Source organism: Bombina bombina, chromosome 7, assembly GCF_027579735.1.
Source record: "Bombina bombina isolate aBomBom1 chromosome 7, aBomBom1.pri, whole genome shotgun sequence".
NCBI classification, from domain to species: Eukaryota; Metazoa; Chordata; class Amphibia; order Anura; family Bombinatoridae; genus Bombina; species Bombina bombina.
The window spans coordinates 43030826-43048431 of record NC_069505.1 but is presented as its reverse complement, the minus strand read 5'-3'; the positions used below and the strand labels follow the sequence as shown (position 1 = coordinate 43048431).

Genomic DNA, 17606 nt, shown 5'->3' with positions numbered 1-17606 from the left:
AAATGTACCTTTTAATCCTGAATGCCGCTCCAGCGATTCCCCCGGCCGTTGGAAGCCTCTGCAGACGTCAGAAATGAAGAATTAGGCTTCCTTCAATCACAGCTTCCCCCCCCCCCCCCGGGGGAATCTTGGCCTGATGCAACGCTGTGATTGGAGGAAGCCGGATTCGTCATTTTGGACCCGCGAAGGCGGCTTGCGGCGGGCAGAGGAAGTGCTGGAGCAGCTGCCAGGATTAAAAGGTAAGTTTTTGAAGAAAACTGTGAAATGTCAATTTTGATGAATTAAAGTGCCCTTGTTTTTAATAGGTTTATTAATAATCGGGCACTAATTCATCAAAATGGACTTTCACTTTAAGTATCCTGTATTTTTGTACATATTTTACTGGACAGCCTGCTAACATACTGGACACCTGGCAAGTACCCTATGATAATAATTATGCACATTTAGGTTACTATCTATATCATTTGACCATTTAGTGTATATATGTATGCAAACTAAATCATACATATTTATTATTTTGAAACATATTTATACACAGATAATTCTGTACACATATTTATATCATGTAGCCATTTATTGTTATATATATATTTTACTTTACATGATTTAGATTCTATACACATGTACACTTATCATTATACACATAATGTAAATATATTTATATATTGCTGACACTGGCACATGGGTATTGTGAGGCTGCAGTTAGGGGCCCGTTGTGAAGAAATTCGGGCGGGATTTCCGGGCTCCCTCGGAAGTGATAGACTGTTGTGGAGGAGCAGGAGAAAGATGGCGACCGAGGAGTCGGAGAGGCTGCCACAGACCCAATGTGACGGTGAGCGACCGTGAATGAGTTACAGCCTTACCGATGTGTACGCGCATGTGGCGCTGCCGGTGCACGGTCACGTGGCTCTGCGGTGCTTGTACCGGCAGGCGCCAGCCCCCCATCTCCTGTACCGGGTGCACATATCAGTCCCCCAGGGGCCCTTATATCCTCTGGGCTTTGTGTGCACCTCTAAGGCTAGTTACTGGCACCCAGTGATTGGTGCCCCGCTCTGTTACCGATCATTGTGTCTGTGCCCACGATCTGACTGTGCTCACTGGCATATGTGTGTATGCCCACCGGGTAGTGTTTGTTTGCCCATGATCTGACTGTGTGTGCTCTAATGTGTGTATGCCCACCTGGTAGTGTTTGTGTGCCCACGATATGACTGTATGTGCTCACTGGCATATGTGTGTATGTCCACCGGGTAGTGTTTGTGTGCCCATGATCTGACTGTGTGTGCTCTGTGTGTATGCCCACCTGGTAGTGTGTGCCCACGATCTGACTGTATGTGCTCACTGGCATATGTGTGTATGCCCACCGGGTAGTGTTTGTGTGCCCATGATCTGACTGTGTGTGCTCTGTGTGTATGCCCACCTGGTAGTGTTTGCCCACGATCTGACTGTATGTGCTCACTGGCTAATGTGTATATGCCCACCTGGTAGTGTTTGTGTGCCTACTATCTGACTGTGCTCACTGGCTAATGTGTATATGCCCACCTGGTAGTGTTTTTGTATCCACGATCTGACTGTGTGTGCTCTGTGTGTATGCCCACCTGGTAGTGTTTGTGTTCCCACGATCTGACTGTATGTGCTCACTGGCTAATGTGTATATGCTCACCTGGTAGTGTTTGTGTGCCCACGATCTGACTGTGCTTACTGGCATATGTGTGTATGCCCACAGGATAGTGTTTGTGTGCCCACGATCTGACTGTATGTGCTCACTGGCTAATGTGTATATGCCCACCTGGTAGTGTTTGTGTGCCCACGATCTAACTGTGTGTGCTCACTGGCTAATGTGTGTATGCCCACCTGTTAGTGTTTGTGTGCCTACTATCTGACTGTGTGTGCTCATTGGCTAATGTGTATATGCCCACCTGGTAGTGTTTGTGTGCCTACTATCTGACTGTGCTCACTGGCTAATGTGTATATGCCCACCTGGTAGTGTTTGTGTGCCTACTATCTCACTGTGTGTGCTCACTGGCTAATGTGTGTATGCCCACCTGGTAGTGTTTTTGTGCCCACGATCTGACTGTGTGCTCACTGGCTAATGTGTATATGCCCACCTTGTAGTGTTTGTGTGCCCACGACCTGACTGTATGCTCACTGGCAGATGTATGTGTGCTCAGTGGGAAATGTGTGTGTACTCAATGGGTAGTGTTTTTGTACCCACCACCAGACTGTGTATGCTCACTGGCTAACGTGTATATGCCCATCACCTGACTGTGTATGCCCACTGATTGTTTACCCACCACCTGACTGTAAGCCCACTGACTGATGTGTGTATATGCCCACCTGGTAGTGTTTGTGTGCCCACGATCTGACTATGTATATGCCCACCTGGTAATGTTTGTGTGCCCATGATCTGACTGTGCACTCACTGGCTAATTTGTATATGCCCACCTGGTAGTGTTTTTGTGCCCATGATCTGACTGTGCGCTCACTGGCTAATGTGTATATGTATGGCATGCCCACCTGGTAGTGTTTGTGTGCCCACAATCTGACTGTGTGCGCTCACTGGCAGATGTATGTGTGCCCACCACCTGACTTTGTGCTCACTGGCAGATGTATGTGTGCCCACCACCTGACTTTGTGCTCACTGGCAGATGTATGTGTGCCACCACCTGACTTTGTGCTCACTGGCAGATGTATGTGTGCCCACCACCTGACTGTGTGCTTACTGGGAGATGTGTGTGTGCTCAATGGGTAGTGTTTTTGTACCCACCACCAGACTGTGTATGCTCACTGGCTAATGTGTATATGCCCATCACCTGACTGTGTATGCCCACTGATTATTGTTTGCTCACTGACTGATGTGTGTGTATACGCACTGGTTAGTGTTTGTGTGCCCACCACCTGATTGTGTGTATACCCACTGGCTGATGTGTATGGCCACTGGTTATTGTTTACCCACCATCTGAATGTGTGCCCACTGGCTGAAGTGTGTGTGGGCACTGGTTAGTATTTGTGTGCCCACCAAATGACATGTATGCCCACTGGCCGATGTGTGTATGCCCAGTGGTTGGTGTTTATGTGCCCACCACCTGACTGGGCTCACTGGCTAATGTGTATGCCCACTGGCTGATGTGTTTGTGTGCCCACCACCTGAATGTGTGCTAATTGGCTAATGTGTGTGCGCCCCACTGGATGGTTTTGTGTGTGCGCACACGGGTAAAAAAAAAAAACTGCCTTAGCTATGTACCAGCAGGCGCAGTGATTGGTCGGTATGTAGAAAACATACTGACCAATCTGAGTTCCTGTTAGCATTAACTAGCAATACCACATTCTTCATATTTGCATGCTGTTATATTTTTTATATGTATATTTTTTTTTATTATTGCTTGTGTGATCTCAAAATAACTTTTTTTTCTTTTTTCTTTCATTTTTTTTGGTTTATAAACCAGCAATTTTTACAGAACATTATAAAAGGGACCTATTAGTTTAGTCAACATTTTTCTTAGTCTCAACATAAATTTAAACCAATTTTAGTTAAAGAACCATTACATTCAGAAGAAATGCATAATGAACAAGTGTACAATAAAAACACAATACAAAAGCATCAGGGTCCGATGATCTAAACGTCTCTGGGCTTGGGAGGTTATTAAAGAATGCTTGTCAGTCCTTTTGTTTGCAGGGGAGGAGATGAATACATTACTAAAGGACACAATAAAATTAGTATTTTAAAATCTTCCAAACGAATAATTGAACCATCCACACACACATACGCTGAAAAATAATTGTTTTGTTAAGGTGCTTTAAAAATCGTGACAAAATTCTTCTCCAATAATCTTATTTTATGAAAAATGTAAAATCTGTATGTAAATAACACAGGAATAAATCGTATTTAATATGCACAGCGTAAATCGTAATTTGAGTACTCTGAATGTACAAAATACGAAACGTAATTGTTAGTTTTTTCGTAAAATGTCCTGAACCCTGGGCGTATATGAAATTGTTTTACTAATTGCACTGTAATTCTGTAAAGATTTTCACGCTACAGATCTGTTTTTTCTCGCCAACTAAAAGGTGGTGAGCTTTTCTCAAAACTCTCAAACTACGTATAACCCTAATAGTAAAACGCATGCATACGAAAATATAGTTGCTTGTAAGATACTATAAGCAGAAAACAGTGCAATGTGATTTGTATTGGCTGCAGGATTTAATGTTTAAAGTGCGCGCCCTGCTCATTGCTAACTTTGCTCCACAGTGTAAATTTTCCCTTTCCAGCGAGCTCCATTACTTTCAGTAGGAGAGATCTCGCCACTCACAATGCCCCTTTTTTACGATAATTCCACCAGGGCAGCCCCTGCGAGGGCCGTTGAGAGAAACCGTGTCTGAAATTGCGCTTTTTGGGCTTAGTCTGAATTTCAAATGAAAGGCACATTTTTTTTTTTTCTGACAAATTTCAAAGTTGGTTCTTTTTTCCTTCCCCTTGCATCATGTGGCATACATCAGCCAATCACAAAATGAATCTTTGTATGTACTGTGAATATTTGCACATGCTCAATAGAAACTGGTGTCTCAGAAATAGTGCACATAAAAATATTAATCGTGCTTTGATAATGGAAGTGAATTGGAAAGCTGTTTACAAATGCTTGCTCTATCGTGAACGTTTAATTTTGTTTTTAGAGTTCCTTTAACATTTTTTCAGACCATAAAAAAAAAAAAAAACTAATATTTTTGAAGAATATAAATCTAGGCTTGAGAAACGAGAGCACAAGGGTACCGGCTACGTATGGAAAATGTCTCCAAAGTTTCAGGCATTCCTTAAAGGGATAGTAAACTTTAACAAATTAAAGCCCAGTATCAAATAATAATCCTAAAACCTTTCATGATACAGACAGATTATATAATTTCAAGCAACTTTCCAATTTACTTTTATTATTAATTCTGCTTCATTTTCTTGTTTGAGCAACAATGCACTACTAGGAGCTAGCTGAACACATCAGGCGAGCCAATCGCAAGATGCTTATATGTACAGCCACCAATCAGCAGTGCATTGCTCCTCAGCCTGCCTAGGTATACTTTTCAACAAAGAATATCAAGAGAACAAAGCAAATTAGATAATAGAAGTACATTGGAAAGTTGTATAAAATTGCATGTGCTATCTGAACCCTGAAAAAAATATTTTTGGTTTTATGTCCCTTTAACCCATTCATGCTGGAGCCAAGTATTTAACATTGGAATGAAGTTCCGATGTAAACACTTGCTTGAAAAATGAAATGACAAGATTGTCGCCGGCATCGGATCATGGGGGCAGTCACCTACAATGCTAGGTACGCCCCCAGTAAGATTTGCCATTGCCTGAAAGGAGGGAGGCTGCAGGACACCAAAAAAAGGTAGGGCACTCCATGCTGTCCTAATGGCGTTAAAGCCCAGGGCTGTTAGGACGGCATGGAACCTTCATTTGTACAGTGTCTGTTACTTCCTGTCAGCCCCATCAAGGAGGCTGGGGTCTCTACAGGAAGGAATAGTTTATCCTTTTAAATGTTTCTAGGAGACAACATAAAATGGCTCCAATCAGTTTATTGTCCATGATGAGTATAGGACTTGGTGGACAGTGACACTCCTACAAGCTTAAAGTCCCTTTTAAAGGGACTTTACGGTTAAAATGTAAATACACATAGATAAATTACATCTTTGAATAGAAACATCTTTGCAATATACATGTATTTACAAAAATGCTTTTAATAAATTGTATCACTGTTTAGTGTTAGCATTTTATCTCTGCACGTGCATGTGAAGCATAGCTAGATATTCTCAGTGCACCAGCATTTTAAATACTGCAGCTGCTCAGATCATCACTGGGGCTTGTATCAAGTCAGCAATAAACAAATTGAGTCATTACCAGATGGTACAAGCACCTTAGGCTCTCTGGGCAAGTGCTGTGTATAAAATGCTGGTGCACGGTGCATACTTACATACACTATTGCACCAGTTATAGCTTTTTTGCTAATACATATTAATTACAAAACTGCTTCTATTCATAACTGAAATGCATCCACGTGGGTTCCAATTTTGGCTGGAATATCCCTTTTAAAAGGACACTAATGAAAAATTGAATTTAGTAACTTGTTAGAGTTTGCCGTTTTTGTTCATTACTTTCCCTGTACCTGTGTTTCACCCCAGACATAGGTGTTAAATACATAACGTCCCTGTCGGGAGCAGCAAGCGGCGCACAGTGATTGGTGGAGTCATGTGACTGCTGATTAGGCATATTGTGCTTTGTATAAACACAGTTCTACAGCCAGTAACAATAAGACGTCATTTTTAGTTAGAATGTCCCTTTTATAAGAGGTATGAAAATGACTGAGATCGCTTTACTAACCTTGAGTTAAAAGCTGATCTCGCATTAAAAAGAAGATAAATCTAAAACGGTTGCTTAGAGACCTTGTACAAACCTCATTCACAGATGTTTGTAGTTGCCGGAGAGATTGTAAGGAGCATGTGCGCTGTTTTTATTTTAGGTTGTGTGATCGTTTGTATGTTGTATCATTTCATGCGTGCGGATGTAACATAGCTTGAACTCTTTTTTTTATTTTCCAGGTGTTAACTGTCTCACGTACGACGAAGCGATTATTGCTCAACAGGATCGTATTCAACAAGAAGTAAGTAAAAAGAGTAGCTTAATATTACTAACCAATCAACAGCAGCGAAGCAATTAGACATTAAGGAATAGGAGGTTTGCTGATGACCTCTGATTGGCTAAATGTCTTCAATTCTTCGCACAACCTTGTTCATAAAGGAAAATGTAATGCAGATAAAATTCTCTGTATTAAACGGATATGAAGCCCCAAATTTTTCTTTCATGATTCAGAGAGAGCAGTAATATTAAACAACTTTCTAATTTACATTTAATATTTTTCTTCATTCTCTTGGTATCTTTTGTTGAAAAGAAGGGACCTAAGCCCAGAAGCGTGCACGTGTCTGCCATTCTATATGGCAGAAGTTTTGCAAGAATGTTATCCATTTGGAAGAGCACTAGAGGTATCTCTTCAACAAAGAATGTCACGGGAACAAAGCAAATTGGAAACTTATACTATGTTCTGTCTGATTTAGAAAAGCACATTTTTGGGTTTCATATCCCTTTAACATCATGGAACACCTGGGCTGTGTGTGTTGGTGTTTGTCATTTTTTCTGTATTTTGATTAATGTGAGGTAGGCAGATAATTTTGTTCCTCTTCAAATGTGCAAACACAATTTAGTCACTTGTCAAAAATTTCCATCTTTTATTTAATTTTTCTGTGCACACTGCTCCATAAAATTAGAGGGAACATTGCGTGCAGCGTGCACAGAATGCACAGGCATTGCTCATCGCCACACAGAAAGGAGAATGAGGGTACAAGTTAGTAATTGGCAATCGCCGCAGCAGATTCATTTACTTATTTTTGGTAATAATCCCATCACTTGTGTAATATATTGGTACATAAAAAAAACTAAATGATTTACCAGTCTGACAAGGGTTTGTGTCTGGCTATATTGTAATAATGGGTCCCAGAGGAAATACAAGTTTTAGAAGCTCTGAATAATGTGATGTTAGTTATTGCCCCCCGTGCGATATAGAAACTAACATCACAAACGTAAAATGATGTATTTATGAAGGGAACAAAGAATATTATATACAGCAAACGGTTTAAAAAATAACTAAGATGTCATGATCTTAATATGTGTAGCTTAGATGGGGGGAGGTGCATGATAGAAACTTTCATGTACTGTATATAAAGGCTTTAATAAAACGGGATGAATAATTTATCACAAGACAAGCAACACCAGAACAAGAGGTCATGATCTCACCTTGGAGGATAGTAGGTCAGGAGTAATTAACAGAAGCACTTCAGTACAGAAAGGGTGGTTGGTTGATGGAACAGATTTCCAGTAGAGGCGGTAAGGACTAATACTGTAAGGGAACACAAGAATGCTTGGGGTATCCTGAGAATTGACTAAAGTGACATTGTAGGGCAACAAATACAGGTTCCATACACAACAGCCGCCAGCTCCAGGCCGCTCCCGTGAACCTGAAGTGCAATGAATGCTGAGTGCTGACCGGCGGTGACTCAAGCCACAAAAATATCTTAAAGCACAAAGAAAGCTACTCAAAAGATGGGAATTATGATCAATTAAAAAAAAAATACATTTGTATTAGACAGGGAAGGTATTCTGTCAGAAAAGGACATGCACACAAACGACTTGCTCAAACAATTTAGCACAATGCGTGTAAATTTGTTTATCCCCTGCAAGGGATTACTGGTCTTCAGAAGGAAATAGCTGGTTAGCCAATCAGTAGCAGCAATTGCACGACCCGTGTTGCACTGCAGTGGTTGCTGCTCCCGAGTGAAACTTTATCTATGTGTTTAGCCGCTTTGTAGGGATTGGTCACAGAGTTCTACAGTGAGTAGTGCATAAATGACATGCTCCAATGAATTAGTGCATGAGATTGTTAAACTTCAATGTCCCTTCCAAAATCTACTTCAAAAAGCAATGTCAGCTGATCGTTTGGCTTTTACCTTCTGTCAGAATCCGGTTTTATGTTTTCAGTGGGTCACATGACCTGAATACAGAACTGAGCCAACATCTGGTGGTTTATTTTAATCATTCCAGAAGTCTAATATGATAAATAGGAGGGGTTGGGAGCCCCTGGTGTATAAGTGACACATTGTGTGGTGTGTGTATAGGGTTACAAGAAGGTGACTGGTAGAGGGCAGAGTGCCATAATCGGACTCCATTGCCATAGCCCGTGTCGGCTGAATGCCCATAAAATACCTCAGATTGGCCCTGGAGCCTGTTAGCCACATTCACATCAGGTCTCAGGATGAACCCCATGACTTAAAGGGACATAAAACAAGTTGGGATAGAGACAAAATATAATAATATTTACTTTAATTACTTAATCTGCAAATTATTACTGCAGTTCCTCACCATTAACCCTTTCTTTTAAGTTTTTGAATTGTAAAACTCTAACTCCCCCCACACATTTCCTTCTATGGCTGTATCTTTATCCACCTTTGCTTTGGTAGAATGCAGACTTTAGCACTCATTATCTGCTGGAGCTGCCTAGAAGCAAATAAACAGCTGTTGAATTACAATGCCTGTGTTTCTGATGCTAAACACTGATAAGGGGGGGTGGATCAGACTACTCCAGACAGCATGCCTAACCTATGTAAGTAATTTTGCTTATTTTTGAAAATTATTGTAAAATACTTGCCAGCAATCTAAACATTTTTTTATGCAAACTATTTTTACTTAATTTTAGCCCTTTTAGGATGTGCACAGATCTCAACATGTTTTATGGCAAGTATTTAAGTATTTTTGCATATGTTATACTGGGCTGTTCCGTTAAATACTGGACACCTAGCAACCATAGTTGTGCACTGTGAGAATAATTCATTTCCTCCACAGATCGCTGGGCACACTCCATTACTTTCTGACAGATTGGACCTTTCCGTCCTGTACCAGGAATATGCATCTGATGACCACGTTTATCAAGACAAGATTAAGGTACTGATATATCTGAATATATAAATATACACACATTATATGTCTCTGATTTTACAACTTGGCTGATTTTGCTGCCCATCCGGCTATAATTTTAAGCCAATATTAAATTGAAATCTATTGTTATTTCTCTTAAGTGTGGGATATTCTCCTTCCCAACAGGAAGTTGCAAGAGGATCACCCACAGCAGAGCTGCTATATAGCTCCTCCCCTCACTGCCATATCCAGTCATTCTCTTGCAACTCTCAACTAAGATGGAGGTCGTAAGAGGACTGTGGTGTTTTATACTTAGTTTATTTCTTCAATCAAAAGTTTATTTTTAAATGGTGCCGGAGTGTACTGTTTATCTCAGGCAGTATTTAGAAGAAGAATCTGCCTGCGTTTTCTATGATCTTAGCAGAAGTAACTAAGATCCTTTGCTGTTCTCACATATTCTGAGGAGTGAGGCAACTTCAGAGGGGGAATAGCGTGCAGGTTCTCCTGCAATAAGGTATGTGCAGTTAAAATATTTTTCTAGGGATGGAATTTGCTAGAAAATGCTGCTGATACCGAAGTAATGTAAGTAAAGCCTTAAATGCAGTGATAGCGACTGGTATCAGGCTTATTAATAGAGATACATACTCTTATAAAAGTGTATTTTAAAACGTTTGCTGGCATGTTTAATCGTTTTTTACATATGTTTGGTGAAAAAAACTTATTGGGGCCTAGTTTTTTCCACATGGCTGGCTTGAATTTTGCCTAGAGGTAAGTAGTAAGAAGTGAATACAGCGCCAACAAGAGGCCAAGGGATAAATATACTCACAGAGAGATAAAAGAAGATTATTTAATGAACCATGTTAAAAAGCATCAGTAATAAAAGACTATATATAAAAAATGTAAAAAGCACATATAAATAAAATTACAAATACAGGAATATTTTACAGAAGCGGCTCAAAGGGCCAAAGCTGATAATTACAATAAAAACAGAGGTAATAACAGGTGATCAGTGTGAGTGGTACACCAGAATAAGAGTGTACACTAATAAAACAGAATTAGCCTAAGTACAACTGTAGCAAGTGCATCAAGCAAAAAACTAATAAACAATAATACAAACAATAGTGTTCAAAATTAGTGTTACAAAAATAGTGTTCCAAAAAATAGAAAAATGCACTGCAGTGCAAAAAAAGGGGGGTAGCAAAATAATTGTATAGATACAATCAAATAGTGAGTGAGTGCAAATGGATATAAAAATGCTAGCTACTTAATCCAGTGAGGTTGAGATATAATTAAATAAAATACACAATATGCAATAACATAAAAAATATAATACACAATATGCAATAACATAAAATATAAAATATAATCCAAAAAACTTTTTTGGATTATATTTTATATTTTATTTTTTATGTTATTGCATATTGTGTATTATATTTTTTATGTTATTGCATATTGTGTATTTTATTTAATTATATCTTAACCTCACTGGATTAAGTAGCTAGCATTTTTATATCCATTTGCACTCACTCACTATTTGATTGTATCTATACAATTATTTTGCTACCCCCCTTTTTTTGCACTGCAGTGCATTTTTCTATTTTTTGGAACACTATTTTTGCAACACTAATTTTGAACACTATTGTTTGTACTATTGTTTATTAGTTTTTTGCTTGATGCACTTGCTACAGTTGTACTTAGGCTAATTCTGTTTTATTAGTATACACTCTTATTCTGGTGTACCACTCACACTGATCACCTGTTATTACCTCTGTTTTTATTGTAATTATCAGCTTTGGCCCTTTGAGCCGCTTCTGTAAAATATTCCTGTATTTGTAATTTTATTTATATGTGCTTTTTACATTTTTTATATATAGTCTTTTATTACTGATGCTTTTTAACATGGTTCATTAAATAATCTTCTTTTATCTCTATGTGAGTATATTTATCTCTTGGCCTCTTGTTGGCGCTGTATTCACTTCTTACTACTTGTGCATATTTTTTGGAGGTTGGTTAGGATCTCTGTTTGGATACAGCTTGGGGATTACCTTAGCGCTTGTACACACACCCTTTTTCACTATTGAATTTTGCCTAGAAACAGTTCCCTGAGGCTTCCCACTGTTGTAATATGAGTGGTAGGGGCCTATTTTGGCGTTTTTTTGCACAGCAAAAATTACAGACACAGACATCCAGCTTCTTCCTGCATGATCCAGGACTTCTCTGAAGGGCTCAAAAGGCTTCAAAAGTCGTATTGAGGGAGGTAAAAAGCCACAGTAGAGCTGTGGCAGTTGTTGTGACTGTTTAAAAAACGTTTTTGTCATTTGTTATTCCGTGTTTGGTATTAAGGGGTTAATCATCCATTTGCAAGTGGGTGCAATGCTCTAACTTATTACATACACTGTAAAAATTTTGTTAGTGTAACTGCATTTTTTCACTGTTATTTCAAAGTTTGGGAAAATTTGTGTTTCTTAAAGGCGCAGTAACGTTTTTTATATTGCTTGTAAACTTGTTTTAAAGTGTTTTCCAAGCTTGCTAGTCTCATTGCTAGTCTGTTTAAACATGTCTGACACAAAGGAACCTACTTGTTCATTATGTTTGAAAGCCATGGTGGAGCCCCATAGGAGAATGTGTACTAAATGTATTGATTTCACCTTAAACAGTAAAGATCAGTCTTTATCTATAAAAGAATTATCACCAGAGGGTTCTGTCGAAGGGCAAGTTATGCCGACTAACTCTCCCCACGTGTCAGACCCTTTGCCTCCTGCTCAGGGGACGCACGCTAATATGGCGCCAATTACATCAGGGACGCCCATAGCGATTACCTTGCAGGACATGGCTGCAATCATGAATAATACCCTGTCAGAGGTATTATCTAGATTGCCTGAATTAAGAGGCAAGCGCGATAGCTCTGGGGTTAGGAGAGATACAGAGCGCGCAAATGCTGTTAGAGCCATGTCTGATACTGCGTCACAGTATGCAGAACATGAGGACGGAGAGCTTCAGTCTGTGGGTGACATCTCTGACTCGGGGAAACCTGATTCAGAGATTTCTAATTTTAAATTTAAGCTTGAGAACCTCCGTGTATTGCTTGGGGAGGTATTAGCTGCTCTGAATGACTGTAACACAGTTGCAATTCCAGAGAAATTGTGTAGGCTGGATAGATACTATGCGGTGCCGGTGTGTACTGACGTTTTTCCTATACCTAAAAGGCTTACAGAAATTATTAGCAAGGAGTGGAATAGACCCGGTGTGCCCTTTTCCCCACCTCCTATATTTAGAAAAATGTTTCCAATAGACGCCACTACACGGGACTTATGGCAGATGGTCCCTAAGGTGGAGGGAGCAGTTTCTACTTTAGCAAAGCGTACCACTATCCCGGTTGAGGACAGTTGTGCTTTTTCAGATCCAATGGATAACAAATTGGAGGGTTACCTTAAGAAAATGTTTATTCAACAAGGTTTTATTTTACAGTCCCTTGCATGCATTGCGCCTCTCAATGCTGCGGCGGCATTCTGGTTTGAGGCCCTGGAAGAGGCCATCCAGACAGCTCCATTGAATGAAATTATTGACAAGCTTAGAACGCATAAGCTAGCTAACTCATTTGTTTCTGATGCCATTGTTCATTTGACTAAACTAACGGCTAAGAATTCCGGATTCGCCATCCAGGCACGTAGGGCGCTATGGCTTAAATCCTGGTCAGCTGACATGACTTCAAAGTCTAAATTACACAACATTCCTTTCAAGGGGCAGACCTTATTCGGGCCTGGCTTGAAGGAAATTATTGCTGACATTACTGGAGGCAAGGGTCATACCCTTCCTCAGGACAGGGCCAAATCAAAGGCCAAACAGTCTATTTTTCGTGCCTTTCGAAATTTCAAGGCAGGAGCAGCATCAACTTCCTCCGCTTCAAAACAAGAGGGAACTGTTGCTCATTCCAGACAGGCCTGGAAACCTAACCAGTCCTGGAACAAGGGCAAGCAGGCCAGGAAGCCTGCTGCTGCCCCCAAGACAGCATGAAGGAACGGCCCCCTATGCGGAAACGGTTCTAGTGGGGGGCAGACTTTCTCTCTTCGCCCAGGCGTGGGCAAGAGATTTTCAGGATCCCTGGGCGTTGGAGATCATATCTCAGGGATATCTTCTGGACTTCAAAGCTTCTCCTCCACAAGGGAGATTTCATCTTTCAAAGTTATCATCAAACCAGATAAAAGAGGCATTCCTAAGCTGTGTGCAAGACCTCCTAGTAATGGGAGTGATCCATCCAGTTCCGCGGACGGAACAAGGATTTTATTCAAATCTGTTTGTGGTTCCCAAGAAAGAGGGAACCTTCAGACCAATCTTGGATCTAAAGATCTTAAACAAATTCCTCAGAGTTCCATCATTCAAAATGGAAACTATTCGGACCATCCTACCCATGATCCAAGAGGGTCAGTACATGACCACAGTGGACTTAAAGGATGCCTACCTTCACATACCGATTCACAAAGATCATCATCGGTTCCTAAGGTTTGCCTTTCTAGACAGGCATTACCAATTTGTAGCTCTTCCCTTCGGGTTGGCCACTGCCCCGAGAATTTTTACAAATGTTCTGGGCTAATTTCTGGCGGTTCTAAGACCGCGAGGCATAGCGGTGGCTCCGTATCTAGATGACATCCTGATACAGGCGTCAAGCTTTCAAATTACCAAGTCTCATACAGAGATAGTTCTGGCATTTCTGAGGTCGCATGGGTGGAAAGTGAATGTGGAAAAGAGTTCTCTATCACCACTCACAAGAGTCTCCTTCCTAGGGACTCTGATAGATTCTGTAGAGATGAAAATTTACCTGAAGGAGTCCAGGTTATCAAACCTTCTAAATGCTTGCCGTTTCCTTCATTCCATTCCACGCCCGTCAGTGGCTCAGTGCATGGAAGTAATCGGCTTAATGGTAGCGGCAATGGACATAGTGCCATTTGCGTGCCTGCATCTCAGACCGCTGCAATTATGCATGCTAAGTCAGTGGAATGGGGATTACTCAGATTTGTCCCCTCTACTAAATCTGGATCAAGAGACCAGAGATTCTCTTCTCTGGTGGCTTTCTCGGGTCCATCTGTCCAAGGGTATGACCTTTCGCAGGCCAGATTGGACGATTGTAACAACAGATGCCAGCCTTCTAGGTTGGGGCGCAGTCTGGAACTCCCTGAAGGCTCAGGGATCGTGGACTCAGGAGGAGAAACTCCTCCCAATAAATATTCTGGAGTTAAGAGCAATATTCAAGGCTCTTCTAGCTTGGCCTCAGTTAGCAACACTGAGGTTCATCAGATTTCAGTCGGACAACATCACGACTGTGGCTTACATCAACCATCAAGGGGGAACCAGGAGTTCCCTAGCGATGTTAGAAGTCTCAAAGATAATTCGCTGGGCAGAGTCTCACTCTTGCCACCTGTCAGCGATCCACATCCCAGGCGTAGAGAACTGGGAGGCGGATTTTCTAAGTCGTCAGACTTTTCATCCCGGGGGAGTGGGAACTCCATCCGGAGGTGTTTGCTCAACTGGTCCATCGTTGGGGCAAACCAGAACTGGATCTCATGGCGTCTCGCCAGAACGCCAAGCTTCCTTGTTACGGGTCCAGGGACCCGGGAGCAACGCTGATAGATGCTCTAGCAGCTCCTTGGTTCTTCAACCTGGCCTATGTGTTTCCACCGTTTCCTCTGCTCCCTCGACTGATTGCCAAAATCAAACAGGAGAGAGCATCGGTGATTCTGATAGCGCCTGCGTGGCCACGCAGGACCTGGTATGCAGACCTAGTGGACATGTCATCTTTTCCACCATGGACTCTGCCTCTGAGGCAGGAGCTTCTAATACAAGGTCCTTTCAATCATCCAAATCTACTTTCTCTGAGACTGACTGCATGGAGATTGAACGCTTGATTCTATCAAGGCGTGGCTTCTCAGAGTCAGTCATTGATACCTTAATACAGGCTCGGAAGCCTGTCACCAGGAAAATCTACCATAAGATATGGCGTAAATATCTTTATTGGTGTGAATCCAAGAGTTACTCATGGAGTAAGGTTAGGATTCCTAGGATATTGTCCTTTCTCCAAGAGGGTTTGGACAAAGGCTCATCAGCTAGTTCTTTAAAAGTACAGATCTCTGCTCTGTCTATTCTTTTGCACAAGCGTCTGGCAGAAGTTCCAGATGTCCAGGCATTTTGTCAGGCTTTGGTTAGGATTAAGCCTGTGTTTAAAACTGTTGCTCCCCCGTGGAGCTTAAACTTGGTTCTTAATGTTCTTCAGGGAGTTCCGTTTGAACCCCTTCATTCCATTGATATTAAACTTTTATCTTGGAAAGTTATGTTTTTGATGGCTATTTCCTCGGCTCGAAGAGTCTCTGAGTTATCTGCCTTACATTGTGATTCTCCTTATCTTATTTTTCATTCAGACAAGGTAGTTCTGCGTACCAAACCTGGGTTTTTACTTACGGGTGTTTCTAACAGGAATATCAATCAAGAGATTGTTGTTCCATCATTGTGTCCTAATCCTTCTTCAAAGAAGGAACGTCTTTTGCATAATCTGGACGTAGTCCGTGCCTTGAAGTTTTACTTACAGGCTACTAAAGATTTTCGTCAAACATCTGCCCTGTTTGTCGTTTACTCTGGACAGAGGAGAGGTCAAAAAGCTTCGGCAACCTCTCTCTCCTTTTGGCTTCGGAGCATAATACGCTTAGCCTATGAGACTGCTGGACAGCAACCCCCTGAAAGGATTACAGCTCATTCTACTAGAGCTGTGGCTTCCACCTGGGCCTTTAAAAATGAGGCCTCTGTTGAACAGATTTGCAAGGCTGCGACTTGGTCTTCGCTTCACACCTTTTCAAAATTTTACAAATTTGACACTTTTGCTTCTTCGGAGGCTGTTTTTGGGAGACAGGCTCTACAGGCAGTGGTTCCTTCCGTTTAAGTTCTTGTCTTGTCCCTCCCATCATCCGTGTACTTTAGCTTTGGTATTGGTATCCCACAAGTAATGGATGATCCGTGGACTGGATACACTTAACAAGAGAAAACATAATTTATGCTTACCTGATCAATTTATTTCTCTTGTAGTGTATCCAGTCCACGGTCCGCCCTGTCCTTTTAAGGCAGGTCTAAATTTTAATTAAACTACAGTCACCACTGCACCCTATGGTTTCTCCTTTCTCGTCTTGTTTCGGTCGAATGACTGGATATGGCAGTGAGGGGAGGAGCTATATAGCAGCTCTGCTGTGGGTGATCCTCTTGCAACTTCCTGTTGGGAAGGAGAATATCCCACAAGTAATGGATGATCCGTGGACTGGATACACTACAAGAGAAATAAATTTATCAGGTAAGCAAAAATTGTTTTTTTTCAATGTTTGCTGCACAAATTATCATTAAATCAATTTATGTTAAATTATACAATTAATCTGTGCTTTGATAACTTAGTGGTGGTAAACGCTCTCCTTTTTAAAATCGGATCCGAAATGTTAGTGATATTTTAGATGGCGTTTAATTCATCAGTTGTAATGAAGATGCGCAATAAGTTACTTAAATAAATAAGTTATAGCGCATCTTCAAATGAAACTCTAGAATCTCACTAACATTCCGGATCGGTCTTTATAAAGGGAGAGTTTAGCACCACTTTAAGTAGGATTTATAAATAACAGAAAATGTCACCGGCTGGCATTTGTTCTTTGTGTACAAACGCTTATTTATATAGTGCTAATTCAGGTGCAGGTGCATTGTCAGTCACTTTCTCAGCATATCCTTCATTACCTGAGTATTTAATTTGAAACTCTGGGAAAATAATAATCTTGCTTATGGTGTGCAGTTCCAGTCTATATACATACAAGGAAGATAGGAGATATGATTCAAATCTTCATGTATATTAAAGGGACAGTCTAGACCCAGTACTTTTTATTACTTATTGTTAAAGGGACAATCAACATCAGAAAATTTGTTGATTTTAAAAGATAGATAATCCCTTTATTACCCACTCCCCAGTTGCATAACCAACACACTTATAATAATAATAATACACTTTTTACCTCTGATTACCTTGTATCTAAGCCTATGCAGACTTCCCCCTTATTTCAGTTCTTTTGACAGAATGCATTTT

At 40.9% G+C, this 17606-nt stretch overlaps 1 protein-coding gene across 1 annotated transcript in view; it reads left to right on the top strand.

Moving 5' to 3' along the window:
• The first annotated feature begins 756 nt into the window (after nucleotides 1–756).
• Nucleotides 757–17606, top strand: part of OTUB1 (OTU deubiquitinase, ubiquitin aldehyde binding 1) — a 45292-nt gene continuing 28442 nt past the window's right edge. Inside the window, exons 1-3 of the mRNA XM_053720065.1 lie at nucleotides 757–832; nucleotides 6586–6647; nucleotides 9437–9535. Coding sequence (XP_053576040.1) covers nucleotides 787–832; nucleotides 6586–6647; nucleotides 9437–9535 — 207 coding nt within the window. The 5' untranslated portion in view covers nucleotides 757–786. The remainder of the gene's footprint in view (nucleotides 833–6585; nucleotides 6648–9436; nucleotides 9536–17606) is intronic.